This window comes from Alosa pseudoharengus, unplaced genomic scaffold (genome assembly GCF_046254945.1).
Source record: "Alosa pseudoharengus isolate Yale_2024_CS ecotype anadromous, Long Island Sound unplaced genomic scaffold, YU_APseudo_1.1 YU_APseudo_1.1_scf_16, whole genome shotgun sequence".
Taxonomy (NCBI): Eukaryota; Metazoa; Chordata; class Actinopteri; order Clupeiformes; family Clupeidae; genus Alosa; species Alosa pseudoharengus.
In genome coordinates, this window is record NW_027468630.1 from 5,009,209 (window position 1) to 5,030,317 (window position 21,109).

The 21,109-nt window shown below is 41.4% G+C and overlaps 2 protein-coding genes across 2 annotated transcripts; one reads left to right on the forward strand and one right to left on the reverse strand.

Annotated features, from left to right (window-relative positions):
- ist1 (IST1 factor associated with ESCRT-III) lies at nt 1–7,542 on the reverse strand. The gene is made up of 10 exons (XM_076286801.1): nt 7,458–7,542; nt 6,413–6,523; nt 6,141–6,321; nt 5,937–6,024; nt 5,726–5,809; nt 5,514–5,624; nt 4,946–5,143; nt 4,730–4,840; nt 4,064–4,109; nt 1–2,272 (listed from the first exon to the last, which is right to left on the reverse strand). The coding sequence occupies exons 2-10, from the start codon at nt 6,498–6,500 to the stop codon at nt 2,106–2,108; spliced, it is 1,074 nt and encodes a 357-aa protein (XP_076142916.1). The 5' UTR covers nt 6,501–6,523; nt 7,458–7,542; the 3' UTR covers nt 1–2,105.
- Nucleotides 7,543–13,857: 6,315 nt separating this feature from the next.
- On the forward strand, nt 13,858–18,367 carry kcng4b (potassium voltage-gated channel, subfamily G, member 4b). Its single transcript, XM_076288045.1, has 3 exons — nt 13,858–14,148; nt 15,384–16,235; nt 16,550–18,367. The coding sequence occupies exons 2-3, from the start codon at nt 15,480–15,482 to the stop codon at nt 17,447–17,449; spliced, it is 1,656 nt and encodes a 551-aa protein (XP_076144160.1). The 5' UTR covers nt 13,858–14,148; nt 15,384–15,479; the 3' UTR covers nt 17,450–18,367.
- Nucleotides 18,368–21,109: the final 2,742 nt, after the last annotated feature.

Genomic DNA, 21,109 nt, shown 5'->3' on the forward strand with positions numbered 1-21,109 from the left:
TCTTGGAAATGGGTCTTTATTAAACCATTGTTTTGGTTACAGGAGAGCTTTCTTAAAATGAGAGATTATGAATGAAGACAAAAAATAATAGCCATTCCTACATTTTCTAAGACTTCATAAAATTATTCCCGACAAAACTGACAGGAATTTTCTGTACAATAGTGTTTAATATAATCGTGTAGGAACATGGTAGTTAACATTGCAAAAGGGTCGATTTTCCTAAATGATCTTCAATAGGCTATACGATACAAAGCAGTGAAACCGGAAGTTGTAACTGCACTTTTTCTGACGTTACCCAGTCTCTCACACAAACAAAAAATGGAGTGCTGTGAAAAAAGAAAGTGTTTCAGTAGTCTTGATGCGTTATGGTGTAGCTTTTTAATCGTACCACCAGATGAGACAGTAATTTGTCACTACAGGTTGAACAGAAACAGCAAGGCCACTGTATACGTATAAGTATAAAGGATGCAAACTAAGGCAAAGTCTTGGCCTGGGTGAATATCCATAATGCACCATCTCAGAGTAGGATTGCAAAATCAGAGATTGGTTCGACCGGTTTTAGGCCACAAACTCAACCCAGACCTGCGGTCTCAGTCTGTTTTGACTGCTTAATGAATAAAATCTTGATAAAAGTCACAAGCACGGTGCCTCACATCTACTGACTGAGGAAAATGGACATGCTTGCCGACAAGATGAACACAGCTCATACACACAGAGAAGTCAGCTTAAACACCGGCTGGGAGGAGCCTTTAGTTAAAACACTAACAAAGGAGAAACACTCAACAAAAAACGTCCAACTCTGTGTCCTAAGAAATTAATTATCTGGTAAGTGTCACTTAAAACCATCATCTAACTCACTACATCGTGGGTGAAACATGGCACAAACACAAAACAGTGATGCAAAATTTTCTGTTACTTTGGATATTCTGAGAACTGTGCCAGACAATGTCTAAACGGAGGGTTAAAATCAATTATTACACAGCACCATCTTGTCCATCTGACTCTTTATAGGATATAACAATCAACATTCACCATCACCATTGTGCAACAAACAATGTTCTGTAATGCACTGGAAGTGCAAAACATGGAGTATATTAAATAGGCTATATGACAGGAAAGCTTGGTTTCCTTAAAAAAAAAACAAAAAAAAACATGGATAGCAAACCAATAAGAACACATTAGAAAATAAAACAAGACCTCAGTGATGTAACTTTTTGTATTAATTATACATTTCCATGATGCCGATTCCCTCTGCTCTCTGACACCTATGATTGCCCTTTGCCCCTCATTTTTAGTGACTGCTTTATTTCAGCTTGTAACCACTTGGCAAGAGAGAGAATTCTGCCAACAGACTACTGGGTCTGTGCACCGCTGCTGACAGAGATCAGGCAGTACTGGGCACAAGTTCAACAAATGCCACCAATCAGATCCTGTCAGACAGGTTCTTCTTGTCTGATATTTTTACGTAACCTTTTGGGCGTGGCGTCCAAATGCGCTGATCTACTAGGCATTCAAGAATGCAAATTTGGACCATTAAGCAGAATGCTTGAAGCATTGCATTTCTGGACACTATTCAGATTGTTAACTGGAGGAAAACATTCACCATTTCCTTAGAGGGGATGGAATGGCAACATGGGAATATCCATGCATGCTGCATTATCTAAATTACAGATGCAGAACATTTATGTCAAAAAGGCCATACTGTATGTTCAAAGTGCTTCTGTAAAAACAGTTTATATATGCAGACTTAGAAACGGCTTGGTTAAGTATAAAGTGTAGCTGTAGATATACAATTTACTTCCTGACAGTCTAAATTCACAGATACCCTTGGTCAGTCAAATCCTTCAATTTGCATTTCGAAAGAGAAAAGATATATGAACCTTCACCAGAAATACACGGGAACGACGCCAAAGAGTGCTTGGATGAGGTATGTCTACACCCAGACCTGTGGATAGAGGACAGTGAGGAACATTGGGATCCGCAGATGAAGGTTTTCAGAAGGGGAACTGACCAGTTTTTTGTTTGTTAAATTGTGATTTGTGTTGTCTTGATGGCTGCGGTAACTCTGATTCGAGTGGAGTCACAGGGACACAAGGGTCTGGCGTTTAGGTCTTCTTCTTAAGCTCCTCAAAGCGGCGGGTCAGGTCATCAAAGTCGATGTCGTCTGAGGCGGCAGTGTTCCCGCCGAACGAGGTGGCTGGGAGTGTGTCAGGGACAGAGGGCAGCTCTGGGAGGGCGTTGTTGTCGTAGATCTGAGTTGAGGGGCTTGGCCCTACAGAGAAACAAAGACAATGAGAAATGAGTAAATGATGACTGACCAGTTACAAAACCTTGTAGCCTACAATGCTCAAAATTTAGAAAACAATTAGTCAAAGAGCCATACTAAAAATAAAAATAATATAAATAAACAAAAGAAATATATTTTGAGGCTTTGCTTTTATTCAGATAGGGCAGTGAAGAGTAGGACTGAAAGTTTAATCGAAATGTAATCAATATCCCGATTTGAACTAATGCAATTAGCAAATCGCAAAGGCTGTAATTATTTGACTGTGTCCCAATGGTCAATTATGTAATTTAATTTCATGTGATCCTTGACAGAAAGTTGTGCTCATCAATCAGAGGTAGCCTGCTCAACACGCTAAGTAATCAGGTATAACCTAGCCTGGGTGAACCCAGATGAAGCTTTCCCTCTGGAAAGGATCTCATTGACGCACGTTTTATGACTTCCAGGGGCATAACCACCAGTGAGATTAAAATTGTTCATTGAACTGGGGCAAACACATTTTTCTTGTAAAGGTTTTAAATGCAGTTGTTGACTCAATTCAAAAGAAAATACACATTCTTGAGTTTTTGGTGATTCTGAAACAGATGTCAATGGACTCCTTTCCAGATTGATCTGCAGAGCAAATTCAGCTTTGCTAACAGGTTCGTCTAGGTTCACCCAGGCAAGGTGTAGCCCACTATGCCAAATTCGTTTGTATCCAACGCATGGATCCGCTAGCGACTCCAAACTTGTTTTTGCGCCAGAGCCGTATAGGACGATTATGGAGGGTATGTTGCGGAACCATCTGAAAAGAGATGATGTACAAGCCCATGTTCCCTTCACTGATTCATTGTGCTCATTTCACATGACGATGGCCATGCGCTGCTTTTCAAGAAGGAAAACATTTAGCCTACATTTATTCATTTGACGACTACAGTGAATGGCAATGGATTAATAGCCTATGCAACTTAATTCAAAGACACTGTATACAGTTATTATATACTGTAAATGTGTATGTGTACACATCCCTCTTGATCATAAGAAGCACTGTGTAATGTTATAATGTCCATCACATGAGGTAGGCTATTTTGTTTGTTTGTTTGCTTATTCCTGTAAGTAGCGTGAGAGCTGTCCATTACACCCAGGCAGTAAACTTGGCAAACATTACACAATTAGATATTTTCCCCAAATCAGACGGCTGGGGTGGGATCAGGAAATGACCTCAGTGCACGGGTCATGAAACGGGTCAGACTCGAACCCGGGCCCCCTGGGCACTTGGGCCCAAATGACATGCGGACGCTGCAGCTGCTTGCACCACAGCTCCCCCGAAAATCAACACACAATATTCATATGCAAGATTAGATGTGTACTAAGCTTATTGCAAAGGTTAAATCAACACACAATATTCATATGCAAGATTAGATGTGTACTAAGCCATTTTTTACAGTCTATGGTACTAAGCTTATTGCAAAGGTTAAATCAACACACAATATTCATATGCAAGATTAGATGTGTACTAAGCCATTTTTTACAGTCTATGGTACTAAGCTTACTGCAAAGGTTAAATCAACATACGATATTCATATGCAAGATTAGATGTGTACTAAGCTTATTGCAAAGGATACACAATTTCACATCTGCTTTTGAGATTGAGTGAACAAACTTACTTACGATGGAACAAATGTTATCACAGCTCACATATTGTGATTACATTGAATAATGGTACCTACAACAACCTGTGGTTTGAACCACCCTTCCTACAGTCAATAACAAAACCAGAAAGAGTTGAAAGACACTGACCTGTAGCCTGGGGAAGATCAGAGGGTTTGATAGACAATTCATCAATCTTCACAGGGACACACAGGAAAGAGCATAAAGTTGTATTAGTGTTTGCTCAAATCTTCCTAATCTCATACCCTAAGTCCCCATATGATAAACACACAGATGACTGAGGAGTTAGTGAGTTATAGACGGTGTGCATTTGTTGGTTGATTAGCTCAGTGCAATGCAGAGCAGCCTGCTTGCATCTGGAGAAAAGGTGAAAATGGGTGTTCTTCTCAAAGGCTCAACTAAGGCTTGCAGTGGTGTGTCAAGGCCAATGAAAAGAGTGGTTAGTGATTAGTGTTCTTGTTAACAGAGAGACTTTAAAAAAAAAAGTTATTAGCAACACTACCATCCTGCCATGTTCTTACTGTAGTTACCCACTATGCCTACAGGATTCACTCTTAAGTTGTACATCCTGCATCTAAGCCATCAATTATCGCATGCCCATAACCCAAGTGCTTCTTTCACTTCTTTCAAAAATACAATTTTCACAGGCATTCCCTGAGGTGAGGTGTAGGATCAGATAGCCCAAAGCAAGAAATCAAGCTAAGGGGGTATATAAACAGCTCTTCCCTGAGAGTTGAGATGGTGGACTCCATCTGGCAGGTGGAATGGGGAGGGGTGGGGAACTCGTTCACTTACAGACTCGTAGGTGGGGGGGCAGCTGGGCAGCTGTGGGGGCTGCCCTCCAATTCCTGGAGCCTGGAAGTTACTAAAGCCATCATAGGTACCAACAGGACCATTAAAGGGCTCCTATGGGAGAGGGTGGAGAGATATAAGAACTCCCAAACACAACAAATGGTGTTTGTGTACATGGTATCAACAGCGTATTATCACAAAGAAATAGGCTGGTCTTACAGCTCCTTTGGGAGGTGGGTAGCTGAACGCAGAGGGCATGGGCATGGGCATTGGCATGTGCATAGCACCAGGGGGCACTGTGTATCCGCCGCCACCACCACCACCTCCTCCTCCACTGCCGCCACCTCCGAAGCCACCCTTCTTGAAGTCGCTGTCAACGTCAATAAGGTCAGCCTCCTCGCCCGGCGTCACCTCGGGCTACACGCAAATGGGTAAGAGAAAAGGTGGCGTAAGAAACTTATTATGCTTTGGGGCATTAGAAGGATAGTTGCTAAGGAGCTGGGCTAGCTAGCATGCAGTAGCCTGAAAATTTGTGGGTTCGATTAAAGAGGGTTCAACAGGAGGCTTCCACCGCTGTGCCCTTGAGCAAGGCACTTAACACCGAGTTGCTCTGGGGACAATGGTCCTTGTAATATAATTGACATTATGTACATCGCTTTAGATAAAATAATCTGCTAAATGAATAAATATAATGTAAATGTTTCAACATTTAAAGCAAGTGTGGCATTTTAACTGTGCCACTGTAGAACAGAGTAGCTGAGTAGAGTAGGGAGTAGCTGGTCCTCACCCTGACCATGGCATCAGGTTCATATGGGACATTGTAGTTCTTGGCGATCTCTATGAGGTAGCGCTCCACAAGGATCTTTGGTGGGGCCTCTACACTCAGTTTATGCATGAGCTTTAATGGAAAAGGGAGGAAGGATACAGAGTGATCATTTAACAACAGCAGACATATAAAACAAAAACAAAAAACTAGCATCTATAGCCTACTTTTCTTACCCGGTCATTGACTGTCCCAATCTGGTTTGTTCTGCAGAGCTTACCATACTCTTTGCTGTATTTTGCACAAAGCTGGTCAGACACCTGGTGTTAAAAAGACCACACAATTTGAACAGAACCATTAACAGAGCCACAAACATATGTTGTTAAGCCAATAGAAATAAAACACTTCTACTGTATTTATTATAACTAAACTGTTATCTGTACTCACAATTTTGAGCTCTGAGACTTCTGACTGCAGCCGAGGAGCAGCCCAGATGAGAGTGGACACAGCCTCCTGCAGGCCAGGGTCCAGCTCTCTGAGGTGGGAGAGATGGACATGATCAGTCCCTGATGACCAACCAAATGACTATACAGTATACACAGGTCAAAAAATATTCATGGATTAGTTGAATATCGATGTAAGTCAACTTACTTCATTGACTGAATGAGGCCAAAGCGGGCTAACAGTAGGTCACAGTATAGCTCCAAGATCTCCATGGCTTCCACCAGGTAGTCCTCTCTGATGATGTGCTCGACGCGGATTCGGGCTCGCTCATCTTTGCCTGCTGACAAGTAGTCTGCAATCTCCTTCCTAGCTTTCTGCGCCAATTCGGCTGTAGAAGGAGATGTTATGTTAGGTGGTATACAAATCAAATGGATACGGGTTTACTGCATTAATCATGACAGTGACAGTGTAACACCCACTTTTCTTTTTCTCCAGTAGTTTAAGGCGGTTGATGACGAGTCGGAGATTTACTCGAAGTCTCTCCGCTTTGAATCCACCACCAAGCATGATGGCTTGTGTGTTGACTTTGTCTAAAGATAAACATCGGAAACAAAGTCAAAGTGGCATAAAGGACACTGCTTAAAGGTAACGATAACGTCATGCGCTAAACGTTTCCTAGTGACTCAGAAAAAGTAAACACGCCCAAACGGGACATCGAAATGTCGCTTCACATCAAAACATTCTGCTGTGTCTTGCTAGCCACCCAACTTCTAAATCGTCAATTTTAAGTATTAGAAATGACAGTCAACTGTCAGTCTGATATAAAGTCAACAAGTGAACCATTCGGTCACTTCCGTGTTCAGCATGGGGATCCCCTACCTAGTTATAGACTGGCTAAGGAACTAGCTGGACTCGAGTGCGGCGCATTGAAAACAATCACCTACCTACCGATACCTATCCAACACAACAGCTAACCAAGTTACCAGAATAGTTACCAATTTCATACTTCCCACCACCTCCATTATATTTATATATATATATATATATATAAACACTGAAACGTTATAGTATGATTGTATTTATGTTTTAATTGTGAACTTCAATTTACCAAAACCATAGGCAAAACACAGCCTGTTACGTTACAATTTGAACGCTGTTTCCCTGCTAGTTTTGCTTGAGCTATTCTTGAGCTACAATTACCTAATAATGTTCAAACTGATCAGCAAATGTAACAATAGAACAAACTAACGTTAACATCCTACAGGTTGGATAACAAGCCATGACCTTCCCTATAATAACAGAAACGAGACGACGTGAATGATTTGCTTAATCATACCAAGCTATCAAATGTTAGCTACCCGTAAAAATAGCCACGCTAAGAAGCTTTTAACCAGAGGTAGTCTACACCTTTAAATCCTAGACACACAAACTACCACCATCACCAAATCATACTGTGATTAAAAACACGAAAATAAACAATTAAAACAACTGCCACCTGTCCATATTGCTTGGAAAGTTGGTTACCTTTGTGTTTCGGTTTAAAAGCAGGCAAACACAGCTTCCTGACAAGCTAAAATGATAACAACTGTAGAACTTCCGCGAAACGCAACGGTTTTACGTATTACGTTTTGCGTGACGCATAAGTTCCATAGAGTATCAGTACACCAAGTACATCTCTCTGGTAGGCTACGTACGGGCGTACCACAAACATAATAAGATACATTTTAATAGCCTAGGGGACGGGCTCTGGTAGGCATTGAGGGGAATAATCCTCAATAAATAAAATTATTCTAACGATTTATATTTTAACATGAATCACATCCATTCCCAGACTAGAAACATCATAGAAAATGTAGGCCTATGAGTTTTCGTAGCCTATAGCTCCGGGGTGTCAAACATACGGCCCGCGGGCCGGATGCGGCCCGCTAGATGGTTTAATCCGGCCCAGACTTGTAGAGAATACATTTCTGACGATGTCAAAAAAAAAATCTCTAGCCCATTCCTGTGAGGAGTTATGAATTTTCAAAAAAATAACCGAAATGCTCAATTCAGCCGCTAGGCGCAGCCAAAAAACAAAAAAAAAGTTCGGAGTTGACTGGTCCTGTGCTGTCAGTTTGGCTACATTGTCGGGAGAAAAGCAGGCGTTGCGACAAAATTCAGAGACAAAGTGCAGCCTGCAAACGGAGGACAAGATGTTTGGGCATTTTATTGTATTTTGCACCAGGAAGTGTTGTGTTGTAAAACACTAAACTTGGATCATGTTAAAGTGTGGTTGTGCAAACTGTAAATTTAATCAGGTCGCGAGGTCTGACTCACCGTCAGTTTGACTGTTTTCTTAGTGATAATGGCATTCTGTCTGGCTTACCATACCACGCTGTAGTAGGGTGGTTAAGCCGAGGTGCCGTACTCAAGGGTTTCTTTGAACTACGAGAGGAAATTGGACAGTTCTTGGAGAAAAAAGGCAGACCAGTAGCAATTTAAATGCCCGGAATGGGTGCAGGATCTGGCCTTTATGGTGGATAGCCTATTACACAGCACCGCCACCTAGCCTACAAAATTATTTGATCTGATGTAACCTAATCGTATCAGTTGATATTGCTCATGCACTGCTAACTTATGTTTGTTAAATTTATTTTATTTTTCATACATTTGCACATTTACATTTTTAAGGCAGGATGTTAACTTTCTTCATAGCTCCCACTTGAGTTTAGTGTGGTGAGTTGGTTCAGGTGCAGATGTAAAAATGTAGGCCTATCCACTCAACTATAAAAATAAACCAGTTGTTTATGAGTGAAATGCATTTTATTTCAATTTCATTGGCCTCTCTGAATAAATGTGTAATAATCTAATATATCCCTTGTGATTATGTAGGCTACAAATGTAGACTGAAGGGTAAAGCATAGCCTACTGAAAAAAACTAAGCTGGAGATTTGGAGTTGTCAAAGGATGTTTTGCAATTATTTCACTGGTCCGGCCCACTTGAGATCAGATGGGCTTTATGTGGCCCCTGAACCAAAATGAGTTTGACACCCCTGCTATAGCTGAATCAAAACAACTTGCTGGGCTTGTGGCACTGACCATGAAATTAGAGGATGCGGTAAGCCAACTAATGGGCCATGGACTTGCATAAAATTAGCCTGCCATTGTCCATTGAATCACATAACCTAGAATGTATGTGGCTTATGCAAGTCATTAAATAATAATGGGATTTCTCTCAAAACACAAATTGTGATTAGCCTACAATCTTCAAACTTCAAGCTAATGAAACTGCTGATTGCTCTCTGGTAAGGCCTAGGCTATTTGTTAGTGGAACCAGTATTAATTTATGCAATGGTTATTGTTTTTTTCCATGTTGTTTCATGGGAATTAGTGACATATTGTTTCATGGGAATTAGTTTTAGCATCAAATACATAGGCTACCACTTCAACTGCAAACGTGACGATGACCATATCCTATACCCTGATTGGCCACACTGATGATTGAAAGAAGTCTACAGGAAACCATAGCCTGGTTCACAAGTCTCACTATACATAGTTTAATTTCTTGAAGAGAGTCTGGGAAGTGGGTACTCACAATTGGGAAATGTTTCTAACCCTAACATCATAATTACGGACATAGACTTTGAATTAACTGAGCCTAACCAATCGCATTGATCAGGGATTCCTACTTTACTTATACCTCGCCTAACTTTTTCAAACTGATAATAATTTCCTGACTTTCAACCAAGGTTTATACTTTGATTTTGCAAATGTTCTTCGGGTATGAGGTTATTGAGATGGGGCTGTGGGAATGCATTTGTCTTCATTCTTCTTTATGATTAAAGTATGATCTGATTCTGATTCATTGGACTATTGGGCACTGCGTTTAGTACACATGTGTAATACAAATTTAATGTATGCATTTTCCCATTATCTAACTGCATTTGTTTTGTTGTTTGCAGATGTTGCACTACTGTTCACCACATCAAAACTATCTTCATCTCCCTCGTCACTGATTGGGCCTCTATTCCGGTGGCTGAGGGAAACTTAAACACATTGATAGGAGCCAGACTTGTCTCTCAGTGAAATAAAAATGAGCGAAGGTAGGCGGGTGGGGCCAGGCTAGGGAAATTAACCTTTTGTCATCACAATAAATGATTCTAATAGGTTGAAAGTAACCTTCAGGCTGATACAGTCTGTCAATTGGGCTGAAACTGTGTGCTGATACATGCTGACGGCTTGTGACAACTCTTAACTTCCTTGTCGTAAGAACTCGTCATGAACTGGGCGTCCTTTGACAAGATCGCTTCTCGTCAGACGAGTTTAGGGGGCGTGCCATTGCATCATTTTGTGTGACTTTTTTTTTCCTGACGATTTACTACTAATAAGACAATCACATTGGACAAATGGATCACACCATCAGAGGTGGTGCAAAGTTTAGCTGAATGACATGCAGACCCCATTTCCACCAACAGATGGAGACAAAGTCCTCATTGGAGAAAGCACATTTAAGGCCAGCTACAGTGCCTAATGTATTCACCCCCTTGGATATTTCCACTTTTACTGCTTTTATAAATCGAATCTTGATCCGTTTAATTTGACCTTTTTTAAACTCCCCTCTTTAATCCCCCTCCCCGTTGTCAACGTGAAAGCAGATTTCTACAAAGTAATGTTAATTAATTAATAAAAAATGTATAATGCAAAATAAGCGATTGTATAAATATTCATCCCCTTCAAGTCAGCATTTAGTAAATGCACCTTTGGCTGCGATCAAAGCATCGAGCCTGGGTGGATAGGTCTCAGTTAGGCTTGCACATCTTGCCATTTTACTCCATTTTCTTTGCAAAAGTGCCCAAGCTCTGTCAGGTTGGAAGGGTATCGGGTGTGAACAGCCCTTTTTAAGTCCTGCCACAGATTTTCTATAGGATTGATGTCTGGGCTTGACTCGGCCACTCCAGAACATTCACCTTGTTGTCTACCATTTCTGTAGTTTTCGATGTAGGCTTCGGCTCATTGTCTTGCTGGAAAGTAAATCTTGTCCCAAGTTGTAGTTCTCTTGCTGGATGAATCAGATTGTCCTCAGGATATCCACATTTGCTGAATTCATTTTACTTTTACCTTTACAAGCCCTCTGCGGCCTGTGGACATTTTATCTTCAGATTTTTCATGAAGCATATCGTTGACACTATCTCTGATCTCTCCAGACTTATAGTGCTGTAACTAGGATAGCTGCTGTATAGAACAAGGGTTGGCTCATTTAAATGTATGTGAATTTACATGCACAATGAAGAAATTGAAGAAAGCCTATTTTGGCTATTTTAAAGCCTATCTAGCTTAAAGGTGCTCTAAGCGATGCTGGGTAACATCACTTCTGTTGACTTTTAAACAAAACAGAGAGCTAGCTCGCTACTTCCTCCCCCTCCCTCCCGTGCTGCTCCCGTGCAATTGAAACTCTCCTAAACGCACATCTCGTCTGTGATTTGCTGGAATAGTTTGTTATGTTTTTATGAGCTAGGTTTGCCCAGGTTGTTTTTGTTGCAGATTTTGGAGCCTGGGCTGTCCACAGAGATTGTGTTTTTTTACAGTGTATTCAGGACACAGACAGCTAGTGGTTGGTTAGGTGATGTTTGCAGTAAGTGACATAAAATGTTTTAGCCTAAAAAACGTGTGGCATCGCTTATAGCACCTTTAAGTAACTTTAAAGAAAAACATGTCAACTTTCAGAGCATGGCCCTTTAAAGAAAAGTAAAATGGAGAAAAATTCAAATAAAACACACCTCAACCCTGCAGTGTTTTTTCCAGACCCCCTTCCTGTACATTCACAGCCAGGGTATAGGATTACTTTAAGATTTGTTTTCATTGTTACTTCCTTATATAATGACGGTTTAAATACATTTATATTTTTTCGCATAATAGATCCTGGACCACATACAGAAACTGGATTTGTTTTCTTGAATAAGACTGATAGAATATACATTTACCAAATGATGTTTTCTATATTGATTTTCAAACCAATCCAATTAACTTCTTTTGCAAACAAGACATCTATAATCAATCCAATTGCTTACAGAATGGGCAAGTAATGTACACTGACAATGTTATCCAAAAATACTTTCCTGAATACATGCAGTAGGCTTCTCACTCAGCTCATATTTTAAATAGACTAAACATTCATTGTTATCACTTCTTTTTTTGACATTACAATTTGTTAATGTTATTGATTTAAAAAGCTATTACTTGTTCTTTAGCATTTTCAATTTGTAGTTGTTGGTGGTGGGGAAGGTGTGGAGGGAGGTCGCAGCCCGATACATCTTCGTTTCTCTGTCAATGATGCAATTGAACCAATACAAATGTTTATTATTATTCTCTCTCTCTCTCTCTCTCTTTCTCTTTCTTTCTGATGGGCATGCTCTCCAACTCACTACCGTAGGAGAGTGAGCACATGTGATCTGTTGGGTTCATACAATATTAACAGAACAGAAAACCCAGTTAAAGCAGTCCTTGATTATAGTTTGACATTGATTTAAGACTAACAGAACCCTCGACACCTTGGATGTCAATAGTGATAGATTCAATTACAACTCTAAGCAGACAGGGCACATAGACAATCATTATTGTTATCCAATGAGTGTTCACATATTTGTCAAAGGAAGGGAAATGTAGGCTATTTAATACTATTTTATTTTCTTATTATTGTTTTCACAGATGGGGTTTTTTCTAAGGACAGGTAGTACACACAGCTCATCTACTCTTACATACAATGATGGCGGACTGATTATTGTTGATTTGTTCTGAGACTGAGATTAATCATGTAACAATTCTTCTCAGAATGATATATCTCCTCCTTTCACCTTTCCTGCCAGTAGGGGAATGGATAGTCAGATGGATAGATACTTTATTGATCCCCAAGGGGAAATTCAAGAAGTCGGTTTTGTATATTTAGTTGATGGGGTGTAACTAGACTCTTAGCTAGCCTGTGGCTTTGCTCTTGAAACCAGAGAGCACTCCGAGTTGGGGAGGGCTGGGGGGCAGAAGAAAGGCTAGATGAGATGTGTAAGCAGACCCTCATAGCACTTTAGCTGAGAACCTTCTCAGGTTTTCTAATACGTGACTGCCACATCCCATTACCGGTAACCCAAGTTGGAGGAAGAGGCCAGAGGATGTAAAGGAGGTTTGAACATGAAAAACAGCCATTAAAAAGTGATGGACTCCTGTCCCCATTCAATATTCAAGTGTATTTTTGCTTCACTGAACAAAAGTTTTACATGTTTTCTGAAATGATCTTTGCCTACGTACAGTATGTCTATACCACCACACATACCTTTTAATATGACAAGTAGAGGAAACCTACCCATCATCACCTACAGCAAAGTGAATGCATACATGCACACAGATCACTGTCAGATGAACGTCATGGATGGTATTTTAAGCAATACAGAGTCCATCCAGCAATGGCAACTTAAAAGACTGGTTGCTTCCCAGGAGCAAGCTGTTCAGATATTGTCATCTGTCTGGGAGATTACTTGTAATCCCTGGCTGATATGCATCAGGGATCAGGAGTCAAGTGATTACCATTCAGCTATTACAAAACGTAGTATACATCTGTTGCCAACACTTCACATGTGATACATGTAAATGCATAGTCAAAAAGATAGTTACTACTACAGTTTTCTTCTCTGAAATAATGTTTTATTACTGAAAGTCTAAGCTAAGCAAGGTGATTTGAATTTGTTGTCTTCATGTTTTGATTTTGTTGCCCCCCCCCCCCCCCCAAAAAAAAAAAACAAAAAAACATCTGTTATTTAACTACATGCTGAAATTATATTAAATTAAAAAAAGACAGCAATGTGTATCTGGATCACATGGCATCCTGTCCTACTGCTGCGCTCTCTCTCTCTCTCTCTCTCTCTCTCTCTCTCTCACACACACACACACACACACACACACACAATTCTCCAGATGACACATGCGGTAGTGGGTTTTTGGAGGACACGGGTGTTGGATAATCGGGTTTTTTTTTTTATTATCCCTGACCGTTTGGAATGCGCGATATGTCACTCTCTCTGACCCCGGGCAGGCAGAACCAATAACTTGGGGGATAGCCTACTGATGAAACAGGCAGATTAGTTTGCTTTGATCACCATGTAGTCTACGGACGGTGTAAACTGTCACACAAAACGATACGTGCGTTAACCTGCCCATCTCTGGAGGAGTGTTGTAGCCTTAACGCATTCGGGTAAGTTACTCATCTCTTTGCACCTTTTTCCTTTCTACTACTTTTAAATGTTGCTCATATTCGTCTGACCTTATTGTGTCATAGGAATCCCGAAAGTGTGAGACATTGTACATTGTTCATTGTTCTTTCCGGACATGCAAAGTAAACAGGCACATAATAGGTTCTCCTGAACGATCGACCACGTCTAAGCAGTGATTAAATAGTTTAAATATGTCATTTTTCACCTGGAGTGAACTGAGAGATATGTTGAGGGAATATCCCGTTAATTAACCCCATGCATTTTCAGGACAAAAGTTAAGCTACTATTCATCAAGGTCACGATGATTCGTTTGTGAAGTGGTGCCCCTAATTTGTTTAAAAAATGCAAGAACTTAAAATTTACACAATTCTGTTTCCCCAAAGAGACACGTGACGTGAGAAGGATGATTAAGCAAATATTTTCAAGGACAGCGCATAAAGTTTCTTTATGAACTTAAAACTAGCCTGCCAAAAAGCAACAGGGTTGGTATGCAGAAACCTTACCAACTGCTGAAATTCGGCCATTTGCTATAGGCGACATCCCACTTATTTTGAAAACATCTATCAGAAAGGATCAGACAGTAACAGATGTCATCCGAGATTCTGAATGATCAGGGATATTGCTTTACCATGCCATCAGAGAAGGCTGCCTTGTGTAAAACCATTATTGTTGAAAGCAAAATTTGAATATTGTACCTTGAATTGAAGACCATAGCGTTTTATAATTATCTAAGTGACATAAGTACTGCAATTGCATGATATGCATAACAGCTGAGGAAGCAAGGGATGGAGGCTTAGCTCTGGGGGATTGTAGCCCAGTTGTTTTTGTCTGTACCTAATAGGATGCTTTTGTTGTTGTTGTTTTGCTGCAATGATTTGGAAATGTTAGATGTTAGTTGTTGGAGAAACCATGTCTTGGGGCATGTGTTAAAACGGTCCTTGGCCCAGAACCCTTAGTTTGGATGCTGCTGCTGAAATAACCTGCTAAGAGAATTTCAAGTCCGCTATTGTATCTTTAAAGACATTCAGTAATGCTTTCCTGGTGTGTATTTGCCTTCATTTTATGGCAAAACATGTGTCAGTATTTTTGATTAAGAATTATTTTGGGTCTTAACATGTTTGAATCTCCAAGATCAATATGATTTCCCTTTATTGAGCTTTCACTTATCCTTCTGGTTGGTAAGAAGGATCTGTAATGTTTTTTTTCCATACTTCAGTGTTGTCTGCAAGGGCACGATCCTGTCTTGGTTTCCTAGTCCAGAGCACAGATCTAGATCTCATCTGACTGAGGAGACAATCCCTCCACCAGCACCATGCCCATTATCAGCAATGCCAACCGGGACTTCAGCAACCTCTCTGTCAGCACAGACGACAGCAGCCTCGACCGCTTCTTCACCGAGATCCCAGAGACCGAGAGTGTCAAAGGGGTCTACTACAAGCGGGCCCAGTTCCTCCGGGAGCCCGAGGCCCTTGGCAAAGTGGACCACGAGCAGCTGGCCCTGATCAACGTGGGGGGTGACCGCTACGCTTTCCCCTGGAGCACGCTGGACGAGTTCCCGCTGACGCGGCTGGGCCAGCTGCGCTTCTGCCGCAGCCTCAGCGACATCTGCCGCCTGTGCGACGACTACGACGAGGCGCGGCGCGAGTACTTCTTCGACCGCAGCTCGCCGGCGTTCCGCATCATCCTCAACTTCCTGGCGGCGGGGCGCCTGCGACTGCTCCGCGAGGCGTGCGTCATGTCGCTCTGGGACGAGCTCAACTACTGGGGAGTGGACCCGTGCAACATGGAACGCTGCTGCCGCCGCCGCATGATGACCCACGTCGAGGAGACGGCCGAGCGCAGGCGCCGCGACGAGGAACTGCGGCAGCGCCGACTGGCCCTGCTGCAGCGCCCCCTAGAGGAAAAGGGCTGCCGCAGGGTGATGACCATGCTGCGGGACATGGTGGAGAACCCAGAGTCGGGCTGGCTGGGCAAGGCCTTCGCCGTCTTCTCCGTGGTGATGATCACTGTGACCGTCATCAGCCTGTGCATCAGCACCATGCCTGACCTCAGAGAGGAGGAGAGGAGGGTGAGAGAAGCAGCTGTTTAGTTAGCACACTGCTGCTCACACACCATAATATGTGTCAGTGATTTTTGACTTTTTAAGCTTTTGCATCTCTGAGCCATGCCCACATCAAGTAACTATTAATAACACTAATGGAAAAGAGAAGCCTTGTTATATATATAATATTTGTCTATCAAGTTTGAATTAAAATACAAGAGCGGCCATCTAGTTGATGTCAAATAGCATTGATTAAAATGTTATTAATAGCAGGTTGTACTTCATGCTGTTCATGGCCTTGATGTTTTTAATGCCACCCTGTTTTTTTCTGTCTTGCATAGGGTGAGTGTTCTCAGAAATGTCAGCACATGTTTATAATAGAGACCATCTGTGTGGTCTGGTTCTCGCTCGAGTTTGTGCTCCGCTTCGTCCAAGCACGCAGCAAGCTGGCCTTTGCCCGCGGGCCGCTCAACATCATCGACGTTGTGGCCATCCTCCCGTACTACATCTCTCTGATTGTGGACGAGAGGGACAAGGCGGAGGACGAGGTGGTCAGCGGCGGGGGCGGCCATGGCTACCTGGACAAGCTGAGCTTCATCCTGCGCGTGCTGCGGGCGCTGCGCATCCTCTACGTGATGCGGCTGGCGCGCCACTCGCTGGGCCTGCAGACGCTGGGCCTGACCATGCAGCGGAGCACGCGGGAGTTCGGCCTGCTGCTGTGCTTCCTGTGCGTGGGCGTGGCACTCTTCTCGCCGCTCGTGCACCTGGCCGAGAGCGAGCTGGGCTCGGCGCCAACCACCTCCACGGCGGGCATGGGCGCCCAGAGCTTCACCAGCATCCCCGCCACCTACTGGTGGGCCATCATCTCCATGACGACGGTGGGCTACGGCGACATGGTGCCCAACAGCATCCCTGGCCAGCTAGTGGCGTTCAGCAGCATCGTCAGCGGCATCCTCATCATGGCCTTCCCCGCCACTTCCATCTTCCACCGTTTCTCCCGCTCCTACCAGGAGCTCAAGCATGAGCACGAGCTCATGTACAAGGCCGAGCTGAAGGAGGAGCGCATCGCCAACCTGGCGGCCCTAGCCTCCGAAGACACGCTGAGAGCGGGCGAGAGGCCTCTTCCGTTCCCGGAGCGGGTGTGTGAAGACCATGCTGTGGAGCACTGGGACAATGGGAAGGCCCCACATGAGTATCAGCCACTTACACCAAGCTCCGGAAATTGTTATTCTTACTTTTAATATACTCTGCCGTGTCTGTCACATTTTAGCATGTGATTTTATACATGTATGGCTTTGATGGAGATGTAGTTTGATGGACATTTGTTGATCAACAAATGAGAATACCAAGCTGACCTTTATCTGGATATTGATCTGACCCGTTTCACCCTTAAGGTCTTGTGTTTGAGTGCAGAAATACTGTATTAACATCGACAGCATGCATACTCGTACTTTAGTATTGTTTGGTATTTGCAGTATGCAAATTGTCCATTCTTACTTCCAATACTTCCATTATTGCTCTCCAACACTGATTGGTGGAAAGTAGTTTAAAATTGGTCCGTTTTTTGTTTTTATTGCTATTTCAGAATAATACACTTTGCATGTTTTTATTGCTTGTGTGTTTAAGAATATATTTTCTGAATACAATGTAATATAATATTCTGAATATAATGATTTCATATTATATAAAATTCAATTAACTGTGGAGGTGCGATGAGCACAATCAAAACAGGTAAAAAGCTTGAGGGTATTTTTTAGCTTGTGGACATTTCTTCCCTAGTTAAGTAAGCACAGTGTTTTCAGAGATTACATCATCACTGATTTAAACTGTTGCATAAAGACAACTGTGCTATTTTGAACATTTTAGCGCTGAATGAAAAATTGTGGTTATGAAAAAACAATTTAACCTTCAGACAATTTTAGAGTAGTGTGGAAAAGCTGAAATGTATTATATTGATACAGGTCTCTCTCCACTTCACATGTCAGACTGTGTCATAGCAACATGGAAAGATGCAGAGCCTTTAAGGTGCTTTTCCTCTCAAGGGCCTGCTCTATGGTAACTGAACGTGAAGCAGAGAAGGCCTCAGGTGTATCTGCACAGGAGCTTGTTTTTGAATTTTTGTTTTCTAAATAAATGTTTAGTGGGACACTTCTGTGAAACATAGCTTCTGTGTGTGTTCTTAATGTTTTGGATGATAATGTATCAGGGAACTCCAAAACAGTCTTTGATCAATATATTTGTAAAGAATATTTCTTCTGAGAGATGGGGTGGGATCGGGAAGTGACTGCGGGTCGGATTCAAATCTAGGTCATGGGTTGTACTGATTGCTGAGTGCTTACACCAAAGCACCCCCATGTAAACACAATGTTTTGTTTATGGAAAGTGTCGGTTTCAGTATCACAAGAGGTTGTTGGTATCTGTTTGAGCTCAACAGCCAATCAAACCACTTCCCTCCCTTCTGTGCTCTTGAAGCACTGTGTTGATTTGTCAGGATTGTGTATGGTCTGACAGAGCCAGGACAGGACACAGGAAGTGTATAAGAGGATGGGATGTCACCAAGGGCATAATAATATTTATATTTTACTTACAGATCAAAACTAAGGTGAGATGAAAAAGTAGTTTCATATCTGAGCTTGTTATAATAAATTGTAATTCTACCCTCTTATCTGGTGAGGCTTACCCTGTCTGTGCCTGCATTGGCATTTTAGGGTTGGGCTTTGAGTTCTCAATGATATCAGCATTAGGCCAATTGAAATGGCCAAGCATATCAAAGCTGTGCACATAGAGTCTGTTTACCTGTGTTTGCACATTAAACAATCCATCCATGTCAACCAGCAGGTAGGTGAAGTGCATATGGGCTGCAGAAAGGCCCTACCGCACAGAGGCCAGGCCCCCCAGTAAGTGAACTAAACTGACACAGGAATGAGAATTTAGAAGCTGCAGACAAAATACGGATGGATGAGAAAAGCAGAATAAAAAGAGTGAAACTGCCAAAATAGGATGCATTGACTTTATTGGAAATCATGGTTACATTGTCAGTAGTCCTTTGCTTTAATCATGTGCATTGGCACATTCACACTCCTGATCAGGAAAGGACCTTGAACTCCAACCACATTGTGTATAAAGATATACTCCCCTCTTGTTTTAGTAAATTGCGCATTTAATGGTAGAATGTTATGTAAAAGTATAAAGCCTAAATTCTTGTCCTTTTCCAGTTGCCTCAAGTAAAAAGAGTGAAAACAGTTAACAGGAGGACGTTTTAAACTGACTTTGAGACACATTTGTAAAAACAAAATTCTAGGGCATCATTGTTGAAATACAAAAAATTATTTCAGCCAAATTGTATGTTCTTCAAAATAATACAGGTAATGCTAGTATATAGCCATGGTTATGGTTATGGGATTTTGCAGACGCATTTGTCCAAAGCGAAACACAAATACAAAAACAACATAATATTTAAAAATTTAACAGGGAACAGATTAGAATGTTGGTCAAACTATAATAAGGAGAATAGCAATAATAATTAGCTATAATAAGCTATACTCTTAATATAATATATATAATAAACTATACTCTTCCAAAATTGATGCTACTTTGTCATATATGATGTGACATGCATTATATTGCACTGCATTTCATGGTAAATGTGAGGTAATGCTGACATATTTTAGTGTTCCAGGTATTTCCAAATGTGGAACATATCATATCGGTTTGTTCTTTCACATCACTGACTTCAGCATGTTAGAGGTATTTGCTTGACTCTAAAATACTATTGTGTGATTTGGATTTCAGATTATAAACGGATGCTACTTCTAAATCCATGGAAATGAATGGATTAGTCTTTCAAAATCATTGTTAGGGTTGTGTTTGTGGCTGTGACAACCCGATTGCTATCAAAATAAATGTGTTTGGCCAGTACAGCAGGTGGAGTCATTGAGTAAAGTTGGCTTGGCTTATCATAATGGCCACATTTAACTCACAGTATAGCTCATTTGCATTAAACTTTCCAGGCAATAATTGCTTGGAAAGTACAATGCAAATGAGATATGATGTACAGTAATAATGTAATGCACAGAACTACTTTTAAAAATCTATAAAAATAACAAACAAATAAATAAACAAACAAATAAAAAATAAAACAAATACATAGCACTGTTACTATACTCTGAATTTGCATAAAATGCAAACAACAAAAAATTGGTGTCTTGACTGCAACACAATAATGTGAAATCAAAATAAAAAAATACATTCAATACTGACTGAATCTCTGTCACAGAATATGTCCTAAGTTTACAAGGTACATTATAGCATATTATAACTAGTTGAATACAAGCCCAGAGACAGATGAAAGAATGCCATTCATCAAAAGTCATAAAGCCTAACTCAGCAGTTGGGGAACAACACAAGTGCATGCCACAGGAACAGGAAGAAAGCTTACTTCAAAATAGTATTGCCTCCGCTTGAAGGGACAACGTTTTCTTTTTAATACCATCTGAAATCGGTACACTGCGACAGAGTTGAGGCTTTTGTCCTCCAGTCCATCAATGATGCACCCCTTATACTTGCATTTAGCAAAATATATAATAGATGGAAACCTGTCTTGGTCTTTATCTTCTCTGAAAAAAAATATCAGGAAATTAATGCATTTTGATCCAGCTTACACACCAGGAAATCATCTATTATTAGCCCCAGGTGTAATTCTTACCTGTACAGCCAGGGGGAGATGGAGCGGTTGGCGTAGTCAGGGTAAGAGGGTACCAAATTTGGAGGGGCTGTCCCATGAAGCCAACCTTTCATCAAGTTATCCGCTCTTCTTGAAGTTATACATTTAATCTTTGAACTGGATGTCTTCACCCAATGCAGTAGAGCAAGAAGCACCAACAACTAGATGTAAAAAAGTC